Below are 23,813 nucleotides of genomic sequence, written 5' to 3' on the forward strand. Positions count from 1 at the left end.
TCCTTTTGTTAGATGAAAGAGGAAGATCGGTGCCAAGGTATTCCTTTATTTACATGTCCAGGAAGGGAAAAAAAACATTTGGTCTGTCTTAAGAGATTAACTCTACATTTACATGAAAGGGTTCTTTTGTTTATTCACTTGGTTGTTCATACCAGAGCGTTAATGTCCTCCAGATAAATTATGGCAGATAGGTGTCAAGGACTGTGGTGAGGTAGGACCCAGATGCAGCTCTTTTCCAAAAATCAAAAGGTTTATTCCAATACAGGGAGCAAAAAGCAAGAACAAAAGGCGCGGCAGAGCCAGATTCAAAAATACTTAACCGTTGACAAAAAAAGACTATGACAAACAAAACAGAACTATGATTAACGGTGGCAAGACTGTGGTAACAAGACTATGAATAAATACTATGAGCAATGACTATGAATAAACAAAGGAACGTGACTATGAGGCATAACCAGACTTATCTCTCTGTGGCAAGGCATGAAAGGATAGTGAGGATTCTGCAGTGAATGAAAGGAAACCAGGAGACTAAATACTGTGGAGGGAGTGATCAGTCAATGCGGTGCAGCTGTGAACAATGAAGCAGGTGACGTGAGTGAAACTAGGTGGCAGAGGAAAAAACATGACCAGAACAGAACCTGAAAACATGACTAATAAAACATAAACTGTGACATGAACATAGACTGTGACAATAGGGGGTGTCTTGTGGGAGAGCGCACCTTCAAATCATCTCCAAAGGAAATGTAAATAAAGATAATGTCTGTCTCTTACTGGTATGGAAATCCCACATCAGTGTCTTTGAGTCAATATTCCCACACAAAACACAAGACCCAAAAATTAAGTTCCACATTATTCCACTCTTGAGTTTGCTACAGTAGCTATATAGCTAGACAGTTTAATTCATGATGAGCTCAGGTCCAAAGAAAATAACTTCAGTTTCATCTGAATTTAGAAGCAGAAAATTCAGTGTCATGCAGCTCTTTATGTCTTAGAGATATGCCTGTAGTTTAACCAACAGATGGTTCCATCTGGTTTCATAGATAGGTATAGCTGAGGATTATCAGCATAGCTATGGAAATGTATGGAAATTTATGCCATGCTGTCTTATAACGTTACCTAATGGAAGCATGTATAAAGATTAAAAAATTGATTCCAAACATAGAACCCTGCGGAATTCCATGACTTACTCTGATGTGTGAGGAAGATTCTGCATTTACATTAACAAACTGGAATCTGTTGGATGAATATGACTTAAACCAGTCTAATGCAGTTCCTTTATTGCAATAACTAGTTGAAGTCTCTGTAACAGAATGCTGTGATCGATCGTATCAAATGCAGCACTGAGATCCAACAGGACAAGCACAGAAACAAGTCCGCTATCAGAGGCTAAGAGGAGATCATTGGTAACTTTCACCAGTGCAGTTTCTGTGCTATGACGCCCTCTGAATCCTGACTGAAACTTATCAAACAGATTATTTCAATGTAAATGCTCACAAAGTTGAGCTGTAACAATTTTTTCAAGAACTTCAGACATAAAAGGGAGATTGGATATAGGTCGATAATTAGCTGACACTTCTGAATCAAGAGTAGATTTTTTAAGTAAAGGTTTAGTTACAGCAACCTTAAAAGTCTGAGGTACATATCCTGTCAACAAAGACCGATTGATCAAATCCAATATGGAAGTACTGATTAAGGGGAAAACCTCCTTGAACAGTCTGGTTAGGATTGGTTCTAACATACAAGTTGATGGTTTAGAAGAGACTATTGCTGTTGTTAGCTCAGATAGATCAACTGGACAGAAGCTGTCTAAATACAAATCAGGTTCTAAAGATACTTCTAAAGCTGCTGCACTTAATGATACATCAGTGATAATAGTGGGAAGGATTCCATTAATCTTCTCTCTGATTGAAACAATTTAATTGGTGAAGAATCTGGTGAAGTCATCACTACTGACAGTTAAAGGAATACTCAATGGCTCAACAGAGCTAGGATACTTAGTCAGTGCTGAAAAGAAACCTGAGGTTGGCTGTGAAGAAAATGATAATGGAATCTATCTGCTGCTCTTCAACAATTCTGACAGCTCCCACTTCTCTCGGGGTGGTTCTTATGTTACAAATGCCAGTGGTCGTCCAGGATCCCAGTGTCTCAGCCAATAACCAAAACATCTGGTTCCATTCAATTGACAATTGTTAATGCATTAAATTTAGGGTGTTGAATTGAAAAAGCCTCAGAGTATCATTTGTTCTTATCCAATGTATTTAGAAAATAAACACAATGAATATCACGTTAATGTTTTCTATCTCAAATGTAAGCATTCTTAAGAGGAAAACATTATGATTTTTTTAATCATAAAACTTTAAAAAGATTTTTTTGCTTATTATTAGCAACTGCCTTTAGGCTACCTTCTTGTCAATTCTGATAATTTTTGTCAGTGTTGTAATAATGTTGATCTCATTAGCCTCACTCACTTATATCTTTTACTTTTAATGTCTATACTTCAGGCCTAGATGGTGGTCGGACATTCTTCAATGCTGTAAAAGAAGGGGAAACTGTGATCTTTGCCAGTGATGACGAGCAGGACCGTATCTTATGGGTTCAGGCCATGTACAGGGCCACTGGACAGTCCCACAAACCAGTGCCTCCCACCCAGGTCCAGAAACTCAACTCCAGGAGGGTCACAACGCCACAGCTTGATGCACCCATATCTCAATTCTGTAAGTTTTCAACTCTAAAACTTGTCTTTGAGTTGTAACACTACAACAAGGCTTAACTTGATCATCTTACATCTTTTGTGGATGTAACTCTCAAAATGATGTTTCGATTGAAAAAAACCCAGACATTTACAATGAAAAATTTTTTTTGCTGATCACACAAGTTATAAGAAAACAGAAAAATTAGTGACACACTTACTTTTTTTGTTGCTTCGCACTTCTCTTTTTCTCCTGTGTTTCTCACTGTGTTGCTCCATTTTTTGCTCATTGTCTTTGGTATCATCAACATATTCTTTTTTAATTCACACATTAGCTGTGTAATTCAATGAATTTTTTCTGGACACGTATTGCACATGTTCTGAACGGTTAATGTTTCTCTTTGTGCTTCCCTCTTTGTTGTTGAACTGCTATAGTGTTAAAATGTTGGTGACTTCACTTGGTGTCATTATGTTTCTTTATTTGTTCCCTTTTCCTTTTTTCCCACTACTTGTAAACCCTGCTGTCCTTTAGCTGGGTTATACAAAAAGTGATTTTTTTTTCGCTGTTTTACTCTTTACATGTTTTGATTGCCAAAACTCTTCCTCTTTCTCTTTGTGATCTCTCTGACTGGAGACAAAATACACAAGATTTAATATCTTGCTGCGAACAGAAGTTAATTGCTTTGTCTGTGCTCCTGACATATATGTTGTTAATGAAGCCTTCATGTTCTTTGCATGTCTTTCTCTTCTATGATTGATTTTATTGATGAAAAAGGGTACATTTCATATAAAATGAAAATCAATAAATAGATAAATATAAAAAATCTTTACAGGTCAGATTGTGAAAATATAACTGGATGAGATTTCTAAAAGCCATTTTGTCAATTGGCCAGTAATTCATTGACAGGGCAGCTTTAGTTCAGGAGGAAGAGCAATCATCTACCAAATGGAAGGCTGGTTGCCTTTGACCACACGTCAAAGTGTCCTTGCGCAAGACACAGGTTTCCTATGATGCGTTCATCTGAGCGAGACTGAGAAAATGCCCTGCATAGCCTGTAACACTGTATAGACAATGAAGTGAATGTGGCTTGTGGTGTAAATGTTTCTTCCCTTGTCAACTAGGCTATAATAGGGATATCGATATGCAGAGTCCATTTTATAGCGGTGAATAAGTGAACAAAAGGTATGAATATTCTGAAATTCTCTATTTTATTTATTTATCAAGGTAAGTACACACTTCTTTTTTTGTTGAAGCCAGAATCATCACCCTTTCATGACTAGGCTTAACAATATATGTCAGTGGTTTGTGCTGATATGCATAACAAAACATCAAATTAAAGGAAGACAGGCCAAGGGTAAAAGATGGCAAAAAACACAAGATAAAATAGTAATAAAAGAGTCCAAAAAACAAAACAAATAAAATTACAGTCAACTTCTCACTCTGCGTTGAAGGCCAGGAAGTAAGTGTGCTTTTAAACAAGATTTTAAATCAGTGAGTGAAGAAGCCTGACTGACGTGTATTGGTAAATCATTCCAGTCTTAGGGCTGCAACTGAAAAAGCTCTGTCACCTCTGAGTTTTGTTTTGAGTCTTTGGAAAATATAAAAGCCTCTGGTTAGCCGACCAAAGAGCGAGAGCGAGATAGTACCTATGGGTGCAGCAGTTCTGACATAAAATGGGACGGCATTGAGTAAGGCAAGGCAAGGCAAGTTTGTTTGTAGAGCACAATTCATACACAAAGCAATTCAAAGTGCTTTACAGCTACATAAAATCACAAGAATGCAAATAAAATCATTCCATAAAACATAAAAATAATCATTGATTAATTAAGTTAAAAGCAAAGATTGCAGATAAAATATTTTCAGTTGTCATATGCACAGCTAAATAGAACCGTTTTCAGCCTGAATTTAAATGTTGTCAGAGTTGATGCCTATCTCACACTAAAGGCAGTGAAACTGAGGGTATGTTAATCAGTTTACTGTAGCAAACAGGACATGAGCGTTGCTACTTTAGTTTTTGATGAGTTCAGAAAAATAACTCTCCCTCGTTCTACGCAAAGTCTGGTTGAATACAGCTTTTCTTTGTAAACCTCATAATGAACCTGGAGCTTTGACTTCCTCCATTTCCATTCGACTCCCTTTTCTGTGGCCTGACTGACTCTTCTTTTCTCCATGGCACCTTTTGCCTACTTTTAACCATTCTAACCTTGACAGGAGCAATGGTATTCAAAACATTTAAGGGACTTGATGTGTAAGAGTTCAACAGATCATCGACATTACAACACGGGGTGTTCTCAAACCTAATCATTGCCATAAACTGTCCCTGTTCTGTCATTTAGGAGTCTTTCCTGGACAACTGCAGACCCAACTGAGGGTGTAACAAACAGGTCAAAGAAAACACAAAAATGATCAGATAAAGCAACATTCATGACATCCACGTTTGAGATAACAACACCCTTTGAAATAAGCACATCAAGAGTGTAGAGATGCACCGATCGCAATCAGCCGATAACGCCCCTATCGGATTTTATCGGAGTTCTCAAAATAGATCAAAGCAGGCCGACAATGCTTTGACTTGACTTTTTGTGTGTGCGCATTGACTGCATGCATTCCCACTTCTCAGACCCAAGTTTCTTTAAGGGGGCATGACAGTCTCTACATTGAAAGGCGGGCAGGCAAGGAGGGAGGGGGAGAGGGAAAAAACCCCATCAACACTGAAAATGGCGTCGCCGGTATGGGAGTTTTACAATGTGTCCAAAAAGGACAGTAAATTTGCAGTTTGCAAGGTGTGTGCAAAGGAGATTCCTCAAGGAGGATTGCTTCAAAAGGGTTTCAACACAACGAACCTGATAAGACATATTAAAGTTTCTCACAACGTGCTGGAGTTTTTAAAGTTGGCTGCTGCTAAGGCAGAGAAACATAAGCAGCATGCAGAAACCCAGACGCCACTAACTCAGCTGACCGTAACAGAGACACATAAACGACAACAACCCTACAGCAACGTCAGCAAGAAAAAAACAGAACTAAATAAAAAGGTAATGGAATTCATATGCCTTGATCATCAGCCGCTTTCTATTGTAGAAGACAGCGGGTTGAAATGCCTCATTAACTGCTTGGATCCATGGTACACGCTGCCGAGTCATAGATATTGGACTGATGTATACCTGCCAGAGCTATACCAAACTATCTACAGTCACATCCAAAGTCTTATGAAGGACGACAATATCGTGCGAATAGGCTTCAAGAGTGACATTTGGAGTTCCAGTGTGAGTCCCATGTCGATACTGCACAGTTTATTGATTCAATTCAATTCAATTCAATTTTATTTATATTCCGCCAGATTACAACAATTGTCATCTCAAGGCACTTAAATAATATAGTCCAATTCAAGCCAATTGGAATTCAATTCATTGCAATCATAATACAATTAATTCATATAGAGCCAATTCAAAAAATAATATCCTAGCTAAGGAAACCAATAGATTGCACCGAAACTTGTCTTCAGTCCAATCTCCCGTCCTGAGCGTGCCTGTGGCGACTGTGGAAAGGAACGACTCCCTTTTAACAGGAAGAAACCTCTGGCAGAACCAGACTCAGGAAGGGTGGCCATCGGCCTCCACCAGCCGGGGTTTGAGAGAACAGAAAAGAGGGAAAAGAGGGGGAAAAAAACACCATAACACCATTCAAAGGATACCTGTTGGAACAGGGAAACACAAGTTAATAACCACAATAATGTCACATGTACATAAAATCATTTGAGAAATTAAACAGGGGGAAAAAAGAGCAAAGTGAGGAAAGGTGTGACAGATGAGGTTCCCCAGCAGTCTAAGCCTATATGGATGTTTCAGGATTACCTGAGCCATCCCTAACTATAAGCTTTATCAAAAAGGAAAGTTTTAAGCCTAATCTTAAAAGTGGAAAGGGACATTTACTGGCAGCTTATTCCACAAGAGAGGGGCCTGATAACTGAAGGCTCTACCTCCCATTCTACTTTTAGAAACTACAACAAGTAAACCTGCAGTTTGGGAGCGAAGTGCTCTGTTAAGAAAATATCTTACAATGAGAGCTTTAAGATATGATGGAGCTCGGTCATTAAGAGCTTTATATGTGAGGAGAAGAATCTTAGGGAATCGCCTATCATTAGGTTAAAAAAATAGGCATGCCTAGAACCCCCCTGAAAAAAAATCGTGAAAAAAAATAAATGTCCGAAGAAATTTGAAAAACCTGTTTGTTAGGCCAATATTTTGATTTTGTTTCGGGCATTTTTGTAATTCAGCCTTTCACTAGGTAAAAAAAGTAAACACCCTTTGCGGAGCAGTGGATGCATGCGAAGAACTTCCCTGAAACAAAATTGCAGAAAAAAAAAGCTAGCATTTTGCTAACAAGCTAAAGTCGTAAAAAGCCCGCTGCCAAGCAGCGGGTGTATATTGTGGCCCCGCTCTGATATATAAAAAAAAAATCCTAAAAAAAAAAAACACAGCCGAAAAGACGTGGAAAAACATGAAAAAAGAAGGCGATTTATTAGTATCTAGAAAAGTTTCCCTTTTCTTTTTATTATTATTCCGCACGCTTTTTCGTCCGTTAATGCGGCTTGAACCGCAACGTGAAGCCACGCATACCATACATCAATACGTGCGTCTCCACGATGCCTCGATGGGCATTACTTTAATTTTTCAAAAGTGTTACCGTGGCAACGCTAGGTGCCGAAAACCGGAAAAAAGGTCGAATATTTGCGCGCTTATCGTTCGACAATAGACTAGACTTTCAAAGACTCAGGCTGATGGGTACTAAGCGCCCGTACAACCTCATAATGCGAATTATTACACTTTTTGAGATTTTGAACTTTGAATTTTTAAAAACATCAAAGTCATTTTGACTTTGGCCGCTTGTTGCTAGGCAACAGGTTGTCGTAGAGACATCATTAATATATTCCACGACTCGCCCAACATATTTACATCTCATGAAGCTGTGATAAAAAATTTTTTGTCGAGTCATCCGAATGCATTTCTATGAGGATTCTGAACATTTTGTTACCACAAAAACGAAAAGAATTAATCTGTTTATTCGGCCCGAACCGAAACTTGCAACCCACGTAATGCATACGTCATTACGTGCGTCTCCATCGTGCCTCGATGGGCCTTACTTGTCTCAATCAAAAGCGTTACCATGGTAATGGTAGAAGCCAGGAAGCGAAGAAATTTAGACGCTTATTGCCTGGCCGAACTTTATCATAGAGACATCATTCGTGCGTTCAAACACTTGGGTCGCTTCGTACTAAATGGTCATTAAACCTCGTTACGCTAGGTGCTCCGGTTTTTGCGATAGCTAAGTTTAAATTTTTAAAAAAGTGTAAATTTGATTTTGGATGCTTGTTGCTAGGCAACAGGTCATTGTAGAAAAATCATTAAAATGTTCCCCAACCCGGGACGCGTTGTACTACAACATATTTCAGTCTCATTATGCTGGCTATTACGGTTTTTGAGAAATTTAACTTTAAAATTTGCCAAACCGTTAACATGAGGCTTGTTACCGTGGCAACACAAATCCTATGCATTCCTAAGGGGGAGCCTAAGAGTGAATGCAATATAACCAGAGCCACCTCAGACATAACAGGCATGCAGGGAGTGTGGTTCATTAACAACCCTTCGCTGAGGGTGTGGTTTATCGGCCATTATTAACCACACGAAACACAACCAGAACCACTTCAGACTGTCAGGTCTCACAGAGGCTTTTAGGTTTTTGTATCTTGTCTTGTCACTTCCTGTTTTATTTTGAAATGAACAACTTCTCTCGTTTCAGATAACTTGCTCTTCCTCCCGTGTCATGTGTCGCATTGTTTTCCCTGATTCCCAAGTTTTTCCACCTGTTCCCCTTGGTCCCTCATGTGTATTTAGTCTGCATCTTCCTGTGTCTCGTTGCCAGTGTGTTGAATTGTCTTTCGAGCGTTCGTCCGCTAGCCAAAGTGACCAAAGCCTAAGTATCAAAGATCTTGTTTATTAATGATTTCCTCCTTGAGAGTGATTTTCTGTTGTAAGATTTTCCATAGCCATAGATTTAGCCAAGTGAAGTTTTGTTTAGTCTTTGTCATTTATTCAGTAGTATCTCCGGTAGAGGAGTGTCTTTGATTTATAATTATAACTTTCATAGCAACTCCATTAGAAGGAGTCTCCTTTTGTTTATTGATTTTGTTAAATTTCTATAGAGCCTCCGACGGTTCGGAGAGGGATAAGTTTATTTGTAAGATTTATATAACCTTTTGTTTTTTCCTCTGAGCGTGGAGAGAACTTTCTTTTGATAAGTTTTATAGTCTCACTCTTCTCCCCATAGGTATCGAGAAGAGTGAGCACTACAACCCCAAAGCAAAGCATTAAGAGGGCAGAAATGGGCAGTAGGGCAGGCCCATATCAAAACTTCCAGAAATTTTCGAGTTATTATTATTATCAATAGAGCCCAAGCTGCAAGGCAGCGAAGCCCTATTGTATTCCTTGGCATTACTATTATTGTTATTAGGCCTTTCGCATGCATGAAAACTCAAGAATTTTGGCATGCGTGTCAGGCCTCGTGTACACTACGTCATAGTGAAGTTGCTTCCGAGGGACTCTGCAGCTCCCCCTACTGATTCACTAAATACACGTCACGTCAGGGTTAGTTTTGTGTAGCCGGAAGAAATTCGCTGCACGCCTTCATCATGCCCAGATGCACAAAACACCCTTGGACTTTATGGCGCCGGATCAACTGCAAGTTGCAACTGCTAGGGGAGCTCATCTGTCACACCTTTCCTCACTTTGCTGTTTAATTTCTCAATTGATTTTATGTACATGTGACATTATTGTGGTTATTAACTTGTGTTTCCCTGTTCCAACAGATATCCTTTGAATGGTGTTATGGTGTTTTTCCCCCCTCTTTTCTGTCTTCTCAAACCCCAGCTGGTCGAGGCGGATGGCCACCATTCCTGGTTCTGGTTCTGCCAGAGGTTTCTTCCTGTTGAAAGGGAGTCGTTCCTTTCCACAGTCGCCACAGGCACGCTCAGGATGGGAGATTGGACTGAAGACCAGTTTCGGTGCAATCTGTTGGTTTCCTTAGCTAGGATATTATTTTTTTAATTGACTCCATATGAATGAATTGGATTATGATTACAATAAATTGAATTCCAATTGGCTTGAATTGGACTATATTATTTAAGTGCCTTGAGATGACAATTGTTGTAATTTGGCGCTATATAAATAAAATTTAATTGAATTTAATTGAATTTAATTGAAGTCGGCCATTTTGAGTTGAACTTGCAAATTGGTGCCATTTTGCCTTTTTCCACACCTCGTATTGATCCAACTCCTCCTACAGATTTCATGTTGATGGCTGCAAACTTCAAACTTGGTGTGCTTACTCTTCATCCATGGTGGATTAAAAGTTGTGATCAGATTTTCCAAATTGTAAAAGGTATGTCCTTGGCAGACCCTCAAACTTTGACGACTCGCCACAAAACACAAAGTCACTCATACCTTTTGCATACATTGTCCGATCTTCACCAAACTTCATAGGGTTGCTGGGGACTCTACCCTGAGTGCATACATATGCACATACTGTAACTCACCTATAGTGCCACCTGCTGGTGGTTGGAAATGTCACTGTGTTTCCATACCTCACATATGATCGAACTTCAACTACAGATTTAATGTTAACAGCTTCAAACTTGGTCAGGTTACTCTTAAGCCATGGGGGATTAAAAGTTAGGAGAATTTCTTCCAAAGTCTGAAAGTTGTGTCCGTGGCAGACCCTCAAACTTTGAGGACTCGCTACTGCTCGCCACAAAACACAGTGACTTATAACTTTTTCATACATTGTCCAATCTTCACCAAACTTTATAGGCTGCATTTGGCCTCCACCCAAAACGCATACATATACCAGGCGGTACAACACCTGGCTGGGATTCTCACATCCTGCTCTACACTTGACGGATGGCTGTGCGATGCGCAGCGGACACAGTCCAGCACATACCCCGATGTGCACACCTGCAAGGCCCCGTGCGTGGCTGCTTGCAGCTTTAATTTTAGAATTGAATTCCTTTTTCCAAAAGAAAACTAAGGTTTATAGTTTACAACTTGTATCACACTGAGAGTGAAATGTTTACTGTTGTCTGTGTTGTTGTCCACATGGGGGGGGGGGGGGGGGGGTCACATTAGACCAAACATTTCAAGGACAGCAGTGAGTTCTTTAGCTTGCTTGTTATGGCCTACATCCACGTGTACATTCAAGTCCCCTGTTATGACTAAACAATCAAAAGCAGTGCACACAACTGAAAGTAATTCAGCAAAATCATCAATAAAACAATTCTGAGGTCGTTTGTAAATGGTGATATAAAGTATGGAAGATAGTTTTATCTCCATTTTGAATGGCACATACTCAAATGATGAAAAAACTAGGGATGTCCCGATCCGATCACGTCGTTTCAGACTTGATCGAAATCAGATGTTGCATCCCGATCAGTGATGGATATAAATTTTATTCTTATTAGTTTGATCAACGCTATACATTTCAAGCTTATTATTAGACATAAAATCCCCAGTAGAAGTCTCTCACCTCCGTATAATGCATGAATGGATCATGAAATTTTACTGCCGTAAAGCGCAGCAGAATATGACACCAGTTTAATTGGGAGGCGCACATGTCTGCTGTTTGACGATGCTTCACAGGGGATGAGACAAACATTGCAATAGCAAACTGCTCTCCATGCAAGCTGGGTATTTCCAGGGGGGTTAAGGACAAATCTGCGTTTGACATGACAAACCTCATTCAACACCTTAAAAACAAACATCCACAACAATACGCAGAATTCACTCAAGCAACACAGTCCAAGATCATTCAGCCCATTCCACAAGAAACATTCAAGCGCAAGGAAAAAATGCCCCGCGACAGTGAAAAGGCACAAGGAACTATCGCAAAGATAGCCCAAATGATAGCACTCAGTGATAGGCCATTGGCATTTGTAGAAGACCCAGGCTTTATTACTTTGTTGGATTTCTTGGAGCCCCGTTTTGACACGCCTTCTTGCCTCTATTTCACAGAGAAAACTCTGCCAGCTCTCGACAAACTTATTCTCTCGTTATCAGACGTGCCCTTTATTTTGTTCACCACAGATGTCTGGAGTTCGTATGTGGCTCTGATGTCCTTATTAAGCCTTACAGCTCAGTGAGCCGACTCTAGTTTTGTTTTAGGCCGTGCGACCCTGCATGCCCAGGAATTTCGCGGATCCCACACAGCAGAGCGCATCAAACAGACCATGGAAAAAATGCTCAACAACTGGGGCATCAACAAGCTATGTAATTTTGCGCAACAACGCCGCTAATATTAAGAAAGCTATGGGTGAGAGTGTGGGCTGTGTCGCACATTCTTGCCAACTTTGCGTGCATGAGGGCTTGCTTTCCCAACACAGCGTAATAGACACCCTGGCTACAGTGAGGAAGATTGTAGGTCACTTCAAACACTCGCCTCTGGCTTACTCTCAAATCCAAGACATCCAAATGGATTTGAACATGGAAATAAAACACCTACAACAAGATGTCCAGGTGAGATTCATCTCAACAATTTATGTTATACTCTCTGCACCATTTTCTTTCTGTCGTACAACTCCTTATTGTAGTTTACACAAAACTAAACAAACCTTATTATATTATGCACAGACTAGGTGGAATACTAGCCTCTACATGCTGCAGAGCCTACTGGAACAAAAACGGCATCTCAGCGTCTATGCCACTGAGCACACTCTACCAGCAGTACTGGCAGCTAACCAGTGGGACCTCATGAAGAAGGTTGCAGATGTGCTAGTCCCCTTTGAAGAGTTGACCAGGTCGGTTAGCAGAGAAGATGCAACTGTAGCTGATGTGATCCCAGCCATAACATGTATTGTATTGATATTAGGCTACATTTATTGATATTGTTTGCAACGAACCATCATCCCATGTACTCAGTGGTTCATTTGTTAGTCCTCAGACGTATTCTTTCTCGTGAGGAGGAAGATGACCATGGAATCAAGACCATGAAGAGAACCCTCTTGGAGGCAGTGGAGAAGCTCTTTGCTGATATTGAAACTTTGCCCCTCTTCTCCATAGCCACTCTACTAGATCCCAGATACAAAGATGGGCAATTATAGTAAAATTTAAGTCCATCATTTGTACACCATAAAACGTTGATATACAGTAAAATCCTTACCAGGTAGTATTAAGTCAGTAAATATTGTTTTTATTGACTTTAGTTTTGGGTCTATAGTTAGATTTTTATTTCTTCATTAAGACTTCACGATTAAGGCAGTTGCAAGGCTGTGCTATGTTTTGTCTCTTACGGTGTTGTATATTTTTTCTATTTAATTTTCAGGTTCTTCACAAAGTCAGACTAGTTGACGCATGCAAGGGAACACCTCACCCAGGAGGAGGTGAAGACAGAGGAGAAGAGGGCTGCCAGTTCAGAGGAAGCAGGGGCTGCAGCCAGCCCTGAGAGCAAGGCACCACGGCTTGATGCGTGCAACACCCTGGAGAGTGCCTTTGAGGAAATTCTACAAGAGAGACAATCTCAGGCCCGGTCCGTGAGTAGTACCTCAGCAGAAGTGCAGGTCTGCACCTACTTCTCCAAACAAACCATCCCTAAAAGAGATGACCCACTTCACAACTGGAAAGAATGTGGTACTCAGTTCCCTGCTATGCCTGCACTTGCAGTCCAGTATCTCTGTGCCCCTTGCAGCTCTGTAGAGAGTGAGAGACTCTTTAGTTCTGTCAAATATCCTTGATGAGAATAGGAACAGGCGCAAATCAGAAAAGGTAGAGATGTTAGTTTTCATCAAGAAAAACTAATTTTATTATTTAAGCCACAAGAGAATTAAGAGTGCAGTTCTGAAAGCACATTACTGGCCTTACTTTATGACACTGTTGCACTTTCATTTAATAAGCACTTTGCTTATTTGTTTACATGCCTGCTGGGTATTTTAAGTATTTTAAGCTGCTATTTTTATTCAATTCAAATTTTGCACTATTATTTCTTATTCAAGTTACCTCAAAGAAAAGTGCACTGTTAAAGTATTAAATAATAGAATAAAATTAAAACTGGGGACAACCTGTTTATGTTGCATTTGTGCATTTTTTAAAATGTGTTACGAAAGTATCGGATCGGGACTTGTTATCGGCAGATACTAAAAATCAGATGACTCGGATCGGATCGGGGCCAAAAAAACCTGATCGGGACATCTCTAGAAAAAAAACCCAAATTATAATTTGTGGGTGGGTATATTGTCCCTGAACATGGCACAAACACCCCCACCCCTCTGGTTTTCTCATGTTTCAGACACAAAATTTAAGTGAGGTGGACTAGACTCAATCAGGACTGCATCAGCTGTGTTTTTGTCGAGCCATGTCTCAGTTAAAAACATAAAATCAAGATTGTGAGAGGAAATAAAACTATTAATTAAAAATTATTTGTTACTTAAAGATCTGACATTCAGTACTGCGTGTTTGAGATTAGCTAGAGTTGAACTGGACGCTGTGTTCTTGCAGGGGATATGGATAATATTTCTCTGATTGGACAGTCTGACTGTCCCTCTCTTCACTCCATCCCTGGACCTCTGGTTGAGATGGGGTTTACCAAAACAGAGGCACTTAGTGTCCTAGACAACGGCATTGAGCTGTTGAAATAACAGCTGTGGGCACCAATGGTGGGAGCCGGGCTGGGGGTGCTTTGGTCAGTGGAGTAAGCTGAGAAGGGAGAGGGGCTCGATGCTTTTTCGAGGATAGAATTCTTGACCATGTTTGGCGTGAGAGGAACCATTTTAATTCCTGATTTCACCAAGCTTTCAAGGTGATCAGGAAGTCTCATGGGTAACAAAGTCAGTCATCTATCCATTTTCTATACCCGCTTAATCCAGTTGTTAGTTGTTGTGAGGGAGCTGGAGCCTTACCCAGTTGTCAATGGGTGAGAGGCAAGGTACTCCCTGGACAGGCCATACAGAGACAAACGAGACAAACAGCCATGCATGCTCACACTCACTCCTAGGGACAATTAAGAGACACCAAGTAACCTAACATGCATGTTTTTTGGCAGTATGAGGAAGCTGGAGTACCCGTAGAGATCCCACGCATACACTGGGAGAACATACAAACCCCACACAGAGGGCTGCAACTGAAAAAGCCGGGAATTAAACCTAGAGTCGACAGTGACGGGCTAACCACCACGCAGCCCTCTGACAGTCATCCGAGTACAAATTATTGTGTTTCCTGAAGATAGGGCCAAGTGGAAGCTGGTAGAGAGAAAATAAAAGAGGTACGACCTAAACCAGTTGAGAATTGAATCAGTGATACCTACCCACTGCTCTTGCCTGGAAATGAGGATCTCATGATCTATAGTGTCAAAAGCAGCTGCCAAGTCCAACAGCACATATAAGGCACAGTCACCATTGCTAAAGTCCATTGCTCAAAAAAAATATCCTGAACAGAGTAGATTCAGTGCTGGGGTGAAACCAAGACTGAAACACTTCCAGAGCTGCATGTTCATACAGGAAGGACTTCAGAATCTTTTCCAGGAGTTTGGGCAAAAAAGGTAGCTTAGAGACAGGAAAAAGTATAAAGAGGAGTCCAGCCACAATTTTTTTCAGCAGGAGTTGCACAACTACATGTTTAAAAGATTTTGGTACCACAGTGGATATTGGACAACTACTAACAATAGTGAGAATGGAGGGAAGAGAAGACCTTCTTAAGAAGTCTAGGAGGGACAACAGCCAAAGGGGATCCAGGGGATTTCATACTTAAAAACAGCTGCTCTAAAACAGAGAGGGATACACGCTCAAGGTGGTCAAACACAGATACACAGGGAATTAAAATAGATGGATCAGAAAAATTGGTAAAATGGGGGCCCTAGTGCTTATTACCTTGTTTAGAAAGAAGAGATGAAATTAATCACAAGCTTAACTATAAGGTTTCAGACGGACAGGTTAATGCACATTTATAACAGAGTAATAGAGCTCAGTGTTCAAACACTAACCTTTTCTCAACATTTCAAAAGAAACCTGCAACCTGTCCTCTTCTATTTCTGTTCAGCTCGCATGCAATCCCGTCTAATGGTACAGGTTTTTAACCAAGGCTCTGATCTGGGTTTTGGTTTTACATTTTTATGAGACCAGAACTGTTTGGCAGGCAGAATTCAATTTCACTAATAGCTCCTCCATATTGAAAGACACTGTAGGCTGAGACTTGCCTTCATAGGTAAAAGCAACTCTGAAGTGAACAGCAGTGAAAGGTTTAAGAGCATGGAGGCGTTGCGCTAGAGTGCACGGTTTGATAATTTGACAAAGTGGAACAAAATCAAATAACACAGGAGTATAGTCTGAAAACACAGCATTAACGATTCCCAGATTACAGATAAATAAGAACAGATAAATCACAGGATAAAACAAGGTCCAATATGTGCCCACGTTCCTGAGTAGGAGCATTTACAGACTGGATTCAATTAAAGGAGTTCACCAAATGTAAAAAGTCCTACACCAGAGGACAGCAAACATGAATATGAAAATAATCATATCTTGGCGTGAATTCTGGCAAACAATCTTAGAAGTCACTTAAAAAGTCATTGTCATATTTTTGGAGGACAATAAATCACTGTGCAGAGCAGCACAGCACAGGAAAGGGAGACAACTCAAAATTAAACTGTTTAAAGCTGAAGAAAGTGTCCAGAGGGGAAAGCTGTTTACAATCAAAGTTTGATTTGAAGACAGACGCTAAACCTCCACCACGACCAAAGGACCGTGGGGGAATTAAAATACTGGCAACAGCTCAGAGAAGGCACTTGACTCACCAGGAGACATCCAGGTTTCAGTGATGCAAAGGAAATCCAATTGATGATCAGCGAAGAATTTCTTCAGGATGAAAGTTTTGTTCATCACGGATCTGGTGTTCACCAGACCCATCCTGATAGGAGCCTAGTTTGAAACAGCAGCAGCATCCTTTGGTGGAATGAAAACATTTTGATTGATAATGAAAGTTAGTAACAGAAACCCATGAATTCACTTTTTAATCTGTCAAATATCAAATGTGCCAAAACAGCTTTGGATTCAAAGAAATTACTGCAGGCCAATACACTCAATAGATAAAGAAATATCTTTGATTTGTGTTCATGAGCTTACTGAGCTAGCTGTTTTTGACACAACCACTGGAGTCCCACTGAGTCTCTGTAGCTGGTAATTACCAAGTTAAAAGTGCAAGGCCATGAATAATACAGTGTGTTTTCTGCACAATTAAATCAGGCACCAATCACTCAATGTTACCAAATAACGACGTGCCAGTTCACACCTGGATCAGTGAAATGAATAATATGCCATCATGTCACTCCCACAGACTTGGCTTTTGAACCCCAAACCATAGCAGGCTACATTAAAACAATGTGACAACAAAGACTTAATTAAAAGCTTTGCTTTGTACTGCTAAAAAGGGAATTGAGCTTCACAGTTTACTCTTTTTCTTGTATTCTGCATTGACAGTTTAATTTTTTTGACACAAAAAAATTAGACTATGTGGTGGAAAAAATAATAATGATTATCCAAGCACTGTTAAGGTGAAAAACACTGAGGCAGGTTTATTGAACAGTTCTTGTACGAGAGAGCAAAACTTCAACACAGAGCACCTGTGTCAGAGTGTAGCTCTGACTTACAGTTTCAGTGCATGTCGTATTATACCCGTACACAGGAGAAGAAAAAAATACGTATCAGACAATGCAAGCTAACGTCTTCTTATCTCCTTATGAACTGGACGGCCTTCTGGACTGCACAAACCAAAATGAACAATGAAATACAGAATTGTTTGATTGGAAACATCTTATCTCTCTAGTGCCTGAGAAAGGGAGACCAAGTTTCACAAGTAACAAAAGAAATATTGTACTGTACATCTGGTGCATCTAATGCCTGGGAATGAAAATCAAGTCTTTAAGCATGATGAGGCAAGTATAAGGCTAAATAAAATTTTCCATTACAGACTACAACTAAGGTGCAGCTTAAGTAAAAAAAACTTTTGGGGAGGCTATTTGTTCTGTGATTTTCATTTTTTGTTTGTTTACCGTATTCTATTTTGTTCTGGGGTTATTATTTTTCTTTTCCTTATTGTATCATAATGTTATTCTGTGCATGAGTTGATGTGAAAGCCATGCACATGTGATTTACTCCATTTTTGCTGTCTTAAAATTTGTTCTAAAATAACAATCAGCAGTAACAAAATTAGTCACTGATAACATATCTTATTCCATTTCCTGCACTTAAGCTCACTGCCTAAGTTACATGTAATGTACATACATTTTCACAAGATAAATGCAGTAGACAATTGGTTATCTTCCATTCCAGAACATAGGTGTGCTGCACTCATCCTGGTTAATATTAAAATCATCTTAGATTTTGATCTCTTTGATCCCCCCGCCCCCTGTCCTTGATCTGCATTTGACTTAAAGTGGACATATTATGCAAAAATCCCTTTTCCAGCTTTTCTACACTAATATATTTGAATTAGGGGTGCATACTCCCCCCAGTGTTAAAAACAACAACCGCGTCCATTTTGCTTGCGCTGCTGCGGCCACTTCCTCCCTCATGTCTGAGCAAACCAGTCAGATTCCGCTCCCCTACCTACGGACGAATTTTCTCATCCAGACGCACTTCCTGAACTCTCCAGCAGTGGCCAGCACCCAGTCTCCACCCACCACGCCCAACAGGTTATAAAAGAGCAAATCTTAGGCGAGGCGCCCATATTTCATTCATGGCAGGGAAGAAAAATGGTTAGCAGTATGGCGTATTTGAGAGTTAAGCATGTAAGTTGCTCTGTTGTTGGCTGCAGTGACCAGCACAAGACCCTGCATAAGACTCCGTCTTAGAGGACCTACGACGGGAGCGGATAAAATTTATTTTTGACGGCGAAGTTCCGGCCACGGTTGGCAAAAACCTATTTGTGTGTGCCAACCATTTTGACAAGGACTGCTTCTTCAATTTGGGTCAGTACAATGCAGGACTGGCAGCAAAACTTTACCTAAAAAATTGATTGATACCGACCATCCATGGAGAAAGGACAGACGATGTAAGTGTGCTTTGTGTTTCTTTTGTCTGATTACCACAAGCTAATGCTAACCGCTAGTTAGTTAGTTGAACACACAGCCCTTAGTTGCATGCAAGACAAGGCACTGCTGCCATCCACGTTAAGAGGCCTCTAAGATTCACGACAAGTTAAAGCATCTTTTTATCTCTGTTAACAAAACGTATATAACAAACTAATCAAACAAAACCGAGGACGGCACGTTCGGAAGTTGGGCGGAAGAAGGGGGGCGGAGTGAGCAGCAGCCAGCAGCAGCTCATTTTTATTTAAAGAGATAGACAAGCGCAGAGTGCTACAGACAGTGTACAGAGAGGGCTGCTGTGCTTGATCCTTGAGGAATTTGAACAAATGATTTCACAGACATGTCATTAAGGTGCCTGGGACCTGTGTGAACTGGTGGAAAAGGGGTCTAAACGTCCTCCTTTAAGACTACTCAACTCACAAAGCTGGAAAAAGAACTCAATTTCATTGACATTAAAAAATGTGCCAAACAATTCAATTGCCATGCCTCCTAAGGTCTAAGTAGTAGGTCCACTACCCCCATCAGCTTCACTGTTCACTGTCATTAATGCCCACTGTTACCCCACCAGCAGCCTCCAACACTTGTCTTGCATTCACTTGTAGCCTGCTGTTGCCTCCACTCTATCCGTCTTAGCTCAATGTCGTCATCAGAATTCAATGTTAGACTCTAATCTAAGCCCATGCACGGATAGCCATTGTCCTTCACCAAACCTGCTTGCTCTAGCCTGCCTCACACATCTGATCTATAATAAACTCACATCTTGCTTCATATCCAACATTAGTTTTGCCAAAACTACTTTGTACAATAACAAGCTTAACTCCACACTCTTGAATAGGTTTTAGCAGTTAAAACATTACTTAGTCCTCCTCAGCCTCATCCTGCTGCAGGCATCTCTGCTGGCAGCTTTGCCTCTCTTTATGGAGAAGGCAGTGGCAGTCAGAAGTCAGTTCTCTGTTTCACTAATGGTGTTTTTCCATGACAGCTTAGCATGATTAACTTGGCATTGCTCTTCCCTACCACACTTTCCTCTGCAGATAGTATCCCATTAATGTGGGTGGATCAGCTGTTCATTATTGCAGTGTGCATAAAAGTTGAGGTCAAACAGACAAAACACAAAAACCCTGTGTATATTTTTGTTTTATAGATCTTTTTTTATTCATAATCTATGAGACAAATTAGATATGTCTGGTTTATGCTTTAAATTGTGTCGAACTTTCTAAAAACTTCACAGAACAAAATTTGTGTTGATTTATTTTCTGCGACAGACAGACAGTTTTTAATGCTCACCAGAGATACTTTTCTAGATACACTTTTAGATACACTCTGACCTCTCACCAGCCTGCGGTGTCTCCACATTACCATATTGCACTGGCTTGGCTCGCTTGGAACCTCAGCTGTAGTAGTACTTTAAAAAAAAAGATAATAACAGTAATCAGTATCAGTTATGTAGTACTACTTAAAATGGAAAACCGATTTAAAAAAAACAACAAAAAAAAACTGAACCATACGCTATACTAGAAAAATGCAATAAAAGATAACTCCCCTTCTATGATTAAAGGTGCACAACGTTGCCTGGCTAGCTTCCCCTTTTAAGAAAAGGGCCCTCTATCTTTGCCAGTTAATGGTTAATAACTTTCCTTGTCACCCCTCTCAGTTAGAGCAATTGATCGAAACTCTTGACATGCAGAAATCCTACTACATGCCTGCTACATGTTATACCTACATGTGTCATTGGCTTTTGTAATGTTTTCGACTTTGTTCAAAGAGATAAATACACTATGTTGCCGAAAGTATTCACTCACCCACTCAAATAATTAAATCCAGGTGTTCCAATCTCTTCCATGGCCACAGTTGTATAAATTCAAGCACCTCGGCATGCAGACTGCTTCTACAAACATTTGTGAAAGAATGGCTTGCTTTCAGGAGCTCAGTGAATTCCAGCGTGGTACCATGATAGGATGCCACCTGTGCAACCAGTCATGAAATATTCCACAGTCAACAGTCAGTGGTATTACAACAAAGTGGAAGCTATTGGGAATGACAGCAACTCCACCACAAAGTGGTAGGCCACATAAAATGACAGAGTGGGGTCAGAGGATGCTGAGGTGCAGAGTTTGCCGACTTTCTGCAGACTCAGTCGCTACTGGCTTCCAAACTTCATGTGGCCTTCAGATTAGTTCAAGAGCAGTTCACAGAGAGCTTCATGGAATGGGTTTCCATGGCTGAGAAGCTGCATCCAAGCCATACATCACCAAGTGCAATGCAAAACGTCGGATGCAGTGGTGTAAAACACGCCACCACTGGACTCTAGAGCAGTGGTTCTCTGGAGTGAAGAATCACACTTCTACATATGGTAATCGGATGGAGGAGAACGGTACTTGTCTGACTGCATTGTGCCCAGTGTAAAGTTTGGCGGAGGTGGGGTTATGGTGTGGGGTTGTTTTTCAGGAGCTGGGCTTGGCCCCTTAGTTCCAGTGAAAGGAACTCTGATTGTTTCAGCATACCAAGAGATTTTGGACCATTTCATGCTCCCAACTTTGTGGAAACAGTTTGGGGATGGCCTTCCTGTTCCAACATGACTGCGCACCAGTGCACAAAGTAAGGTCCATAATGGCATGGATGAACGAGTTTGGTGTGGAAGAACTTGACTGTCCTGCACAGAGTCCTGACCTCAACCCGATGGATTAAGAATGGGATGTTACTTAAGTTCATATATGTGTAAAGGCAGATGAGCCAATACTTTTGCAATATAGTGTATTTGCTAAAAGAAGCATTTTCTCTGTCCTTGCGTATCTGACAGTCTCAATATTTTCATTCTTTTTTAATATTATCAAAAAGGTGTTTTTTAATGCTCTCTGGTCAGCTGAACGCTGGCACAGTTTACTCTTATTTTCTGTATTACTATCTTTACAATATATATATCTATCCCTTACAACTGTTGCTACTAGGCCCCCTGTCGTTCATGGTGAATCACTGGTTACATTGTATTTTTTACAGTCAAAAAATCAAAGAGGGTCCTACTCTTTATAATGTAAAGTTTTGCAGATATCATACAGCCAGGTGTTCAGCTGATAAACTTCTCAAAACAGTTTGACAGGACATAAATAAGAATTAGGAGGTATTCAGAGTATAAAGGTTTTGATTGTGATGAAGAGTAGTTCAGAGGATGTCAATGATACACTTATCCAGCGAAAGACGGATATGCTTATTAATTTTTGCAGATCAGAGCAATTATGTATTTTTTGCACAAACAAAGTGTTGCATTTGTGCTCAATGCATTTAGTTTGTCTATAGCTGTAAACGTTGACAGATAAAACTGACTTAATTGTTAATTGTCAGTTTCCAGAGTCTCACACTGCAGATGTGAACATATATAAAAAAAAATAATGTTGTGTATGTGTGATTGTATGCTCAATGAAAACTTAAAGGAAATGTCAAAGTGGGACATACCTCCAAAGGTAGTGGAGAATGAAAGAGCCTGTGGAACTTCCAGACTGCTAAACAGGTGATGACCAAATGGACATTGTGGTGGTCAACAAACTGCAGAAGAAGGACAAAGTGTACAGATAGCAGATAGCAACATCAAGAAGAGGGAAACATGAAGGGCTTGAAAAATATCTAGGACTAAAGGAAGAAGTTGAAAAGATGTGGAAAGTTAGGACAAAAGTGGTGCTGGGGTTAATTGGAGCGAGAGAGAAGATAATGTTTTAGTTAAAAACAGAACAATTCTGAAAATGTCAACCACTTATTATAAACCAAATGTTTCATATCTGCAACAAGGTTCTCCATTTTCTAGTTTCCCAGGTGATGAATCCCACAGACGGTGGCAACATCATAGCCTCTGTGTGAGAGCATAACAAAAGAAATAAAAAAAATCCAAAACATGTGAGGGCTTCGAGGGCTAATCTTAACAGAATGCAACAGATATGCTGCTCTAAACTGCTAGTACACTTAAGTGTCATAGTACCATATCACATATGATTATTTAAAGATGTGATAAACCAATATTACCATACCACATATGATTATTTAAAGATGTGATAAACCAAGCCTATGTTGTTTGACTGTCAGAAGTATTGATGAATGTTAGTCAGTGAACTGAATTTGTTTTTTTTGTGTTATTGATTCATCTCTATTGATAAAGTATACAATCTTATATTTTATTTGTAATTCTATCCAATTGTAAAAATTATTGGAAAAAAATATTGAAGCCTTAGCTTAAATCATACTTTTGTACTAAGTTAATTATTCATTTGACATATTTTAAAACAGCAACAGATTGTCTCCAATCAGTTTTAAGTGGCTTGAAATTTGAATTTTTTTTAAAAGATAGAACATAACAAGTTTTACAGTACGCCTTACTGCATTATAATTATTATAGATGTGAAGTTATCCCACATTTTGTGTAGTGTCATAGTCAACCTCCTGTGATAGCAACCCCGCCCCCTGTAGGTTATTTGGGGCGGATGTGTTAACCTTTCAGTTTCTCTTTTATATGGATACTTTTGTTTGACTGGTGAAGCTGAGCTGGTGAGTTCAGAGTTATATAAAATGTAACAAGTTATGTTGAATACTTGAAATATGTTTGTGTATGGGAATTATACGGTGGTTAATATGTTCGTGTCATTAATGTTGTGGTTTTGTGTATTTGTGTCGTTTCAGTTGATTACCTGGCTAACGGCACGTTTACTGTTAGCGCGTTAGCTAAGCATGTGTGGAACAGGAATGATTTAAGAAAAATAAAGCAACTGAAAGAGAGTACTCGAAGTCTGAGCTTGAGTGTGACACTGTTTCACCAGAATAAAACACCCTATACGGTGGGAGTTATTCAACTACTGTAGATAGTCGAGTAAAACCGTACAGTAATCAACACTAAGCCAGCCCCGTGACGGAGAAGCAGAGGCCGGACAGTGTCAACGAAACGGCAAGCTACAGGATACTATCGTGCGGGGAGGACCTGGCGGAACATCCTGGCCGACCGACAGCGCATCGAACTCACATTAATCC

General features: G+C 40.1%; 1 protein-coding gene across 3 annotated transcripts in view; it reads left to right on the forward strand.

Moving 5' to 3' along the window:
- The window catches only part of LOC140303953 (calcium-dependent secretion activator 1-like), a 654,602-nt gene that overhangs the window by 237,896 nt on the left and 392,893 nt on the right, over positions 1 to 23,813 (forward strand). For all 3 annotated transcript variants that reach the window (XR_011915222.1, XM_072382948.1, XM_072382947.1), the window contains exon 11: positions 2,502 to 2,714. Coding sequence is in view for 2 of the 3 variants with exons in the window: in XM_072382948.1 (XP_072239049.1) it covers positions 2,502 to 2,714 (213 nt within the window). In the remaining variant the exon portion in view is untranslated. The remainder of the gene's footprint in view (positions 1 to 2,501; positions 2,715 to 23,813) is intronic.

Source organism: Leuresthes tenuis, unplaced genomic scaffold, assembly GCF_036924035.1.
Source record: "Leuresthes tenuis unplaced genomic scaffold, fLeuTen1.0.hap1 SCAF_3, whole genome shotgun sequence".
NCBI lineage: Eukaryota > Metazoa > Chordata > Actinopteri > Atheriniformes > Atherinopsidae > Leuresthes > Leuresthes tenuis.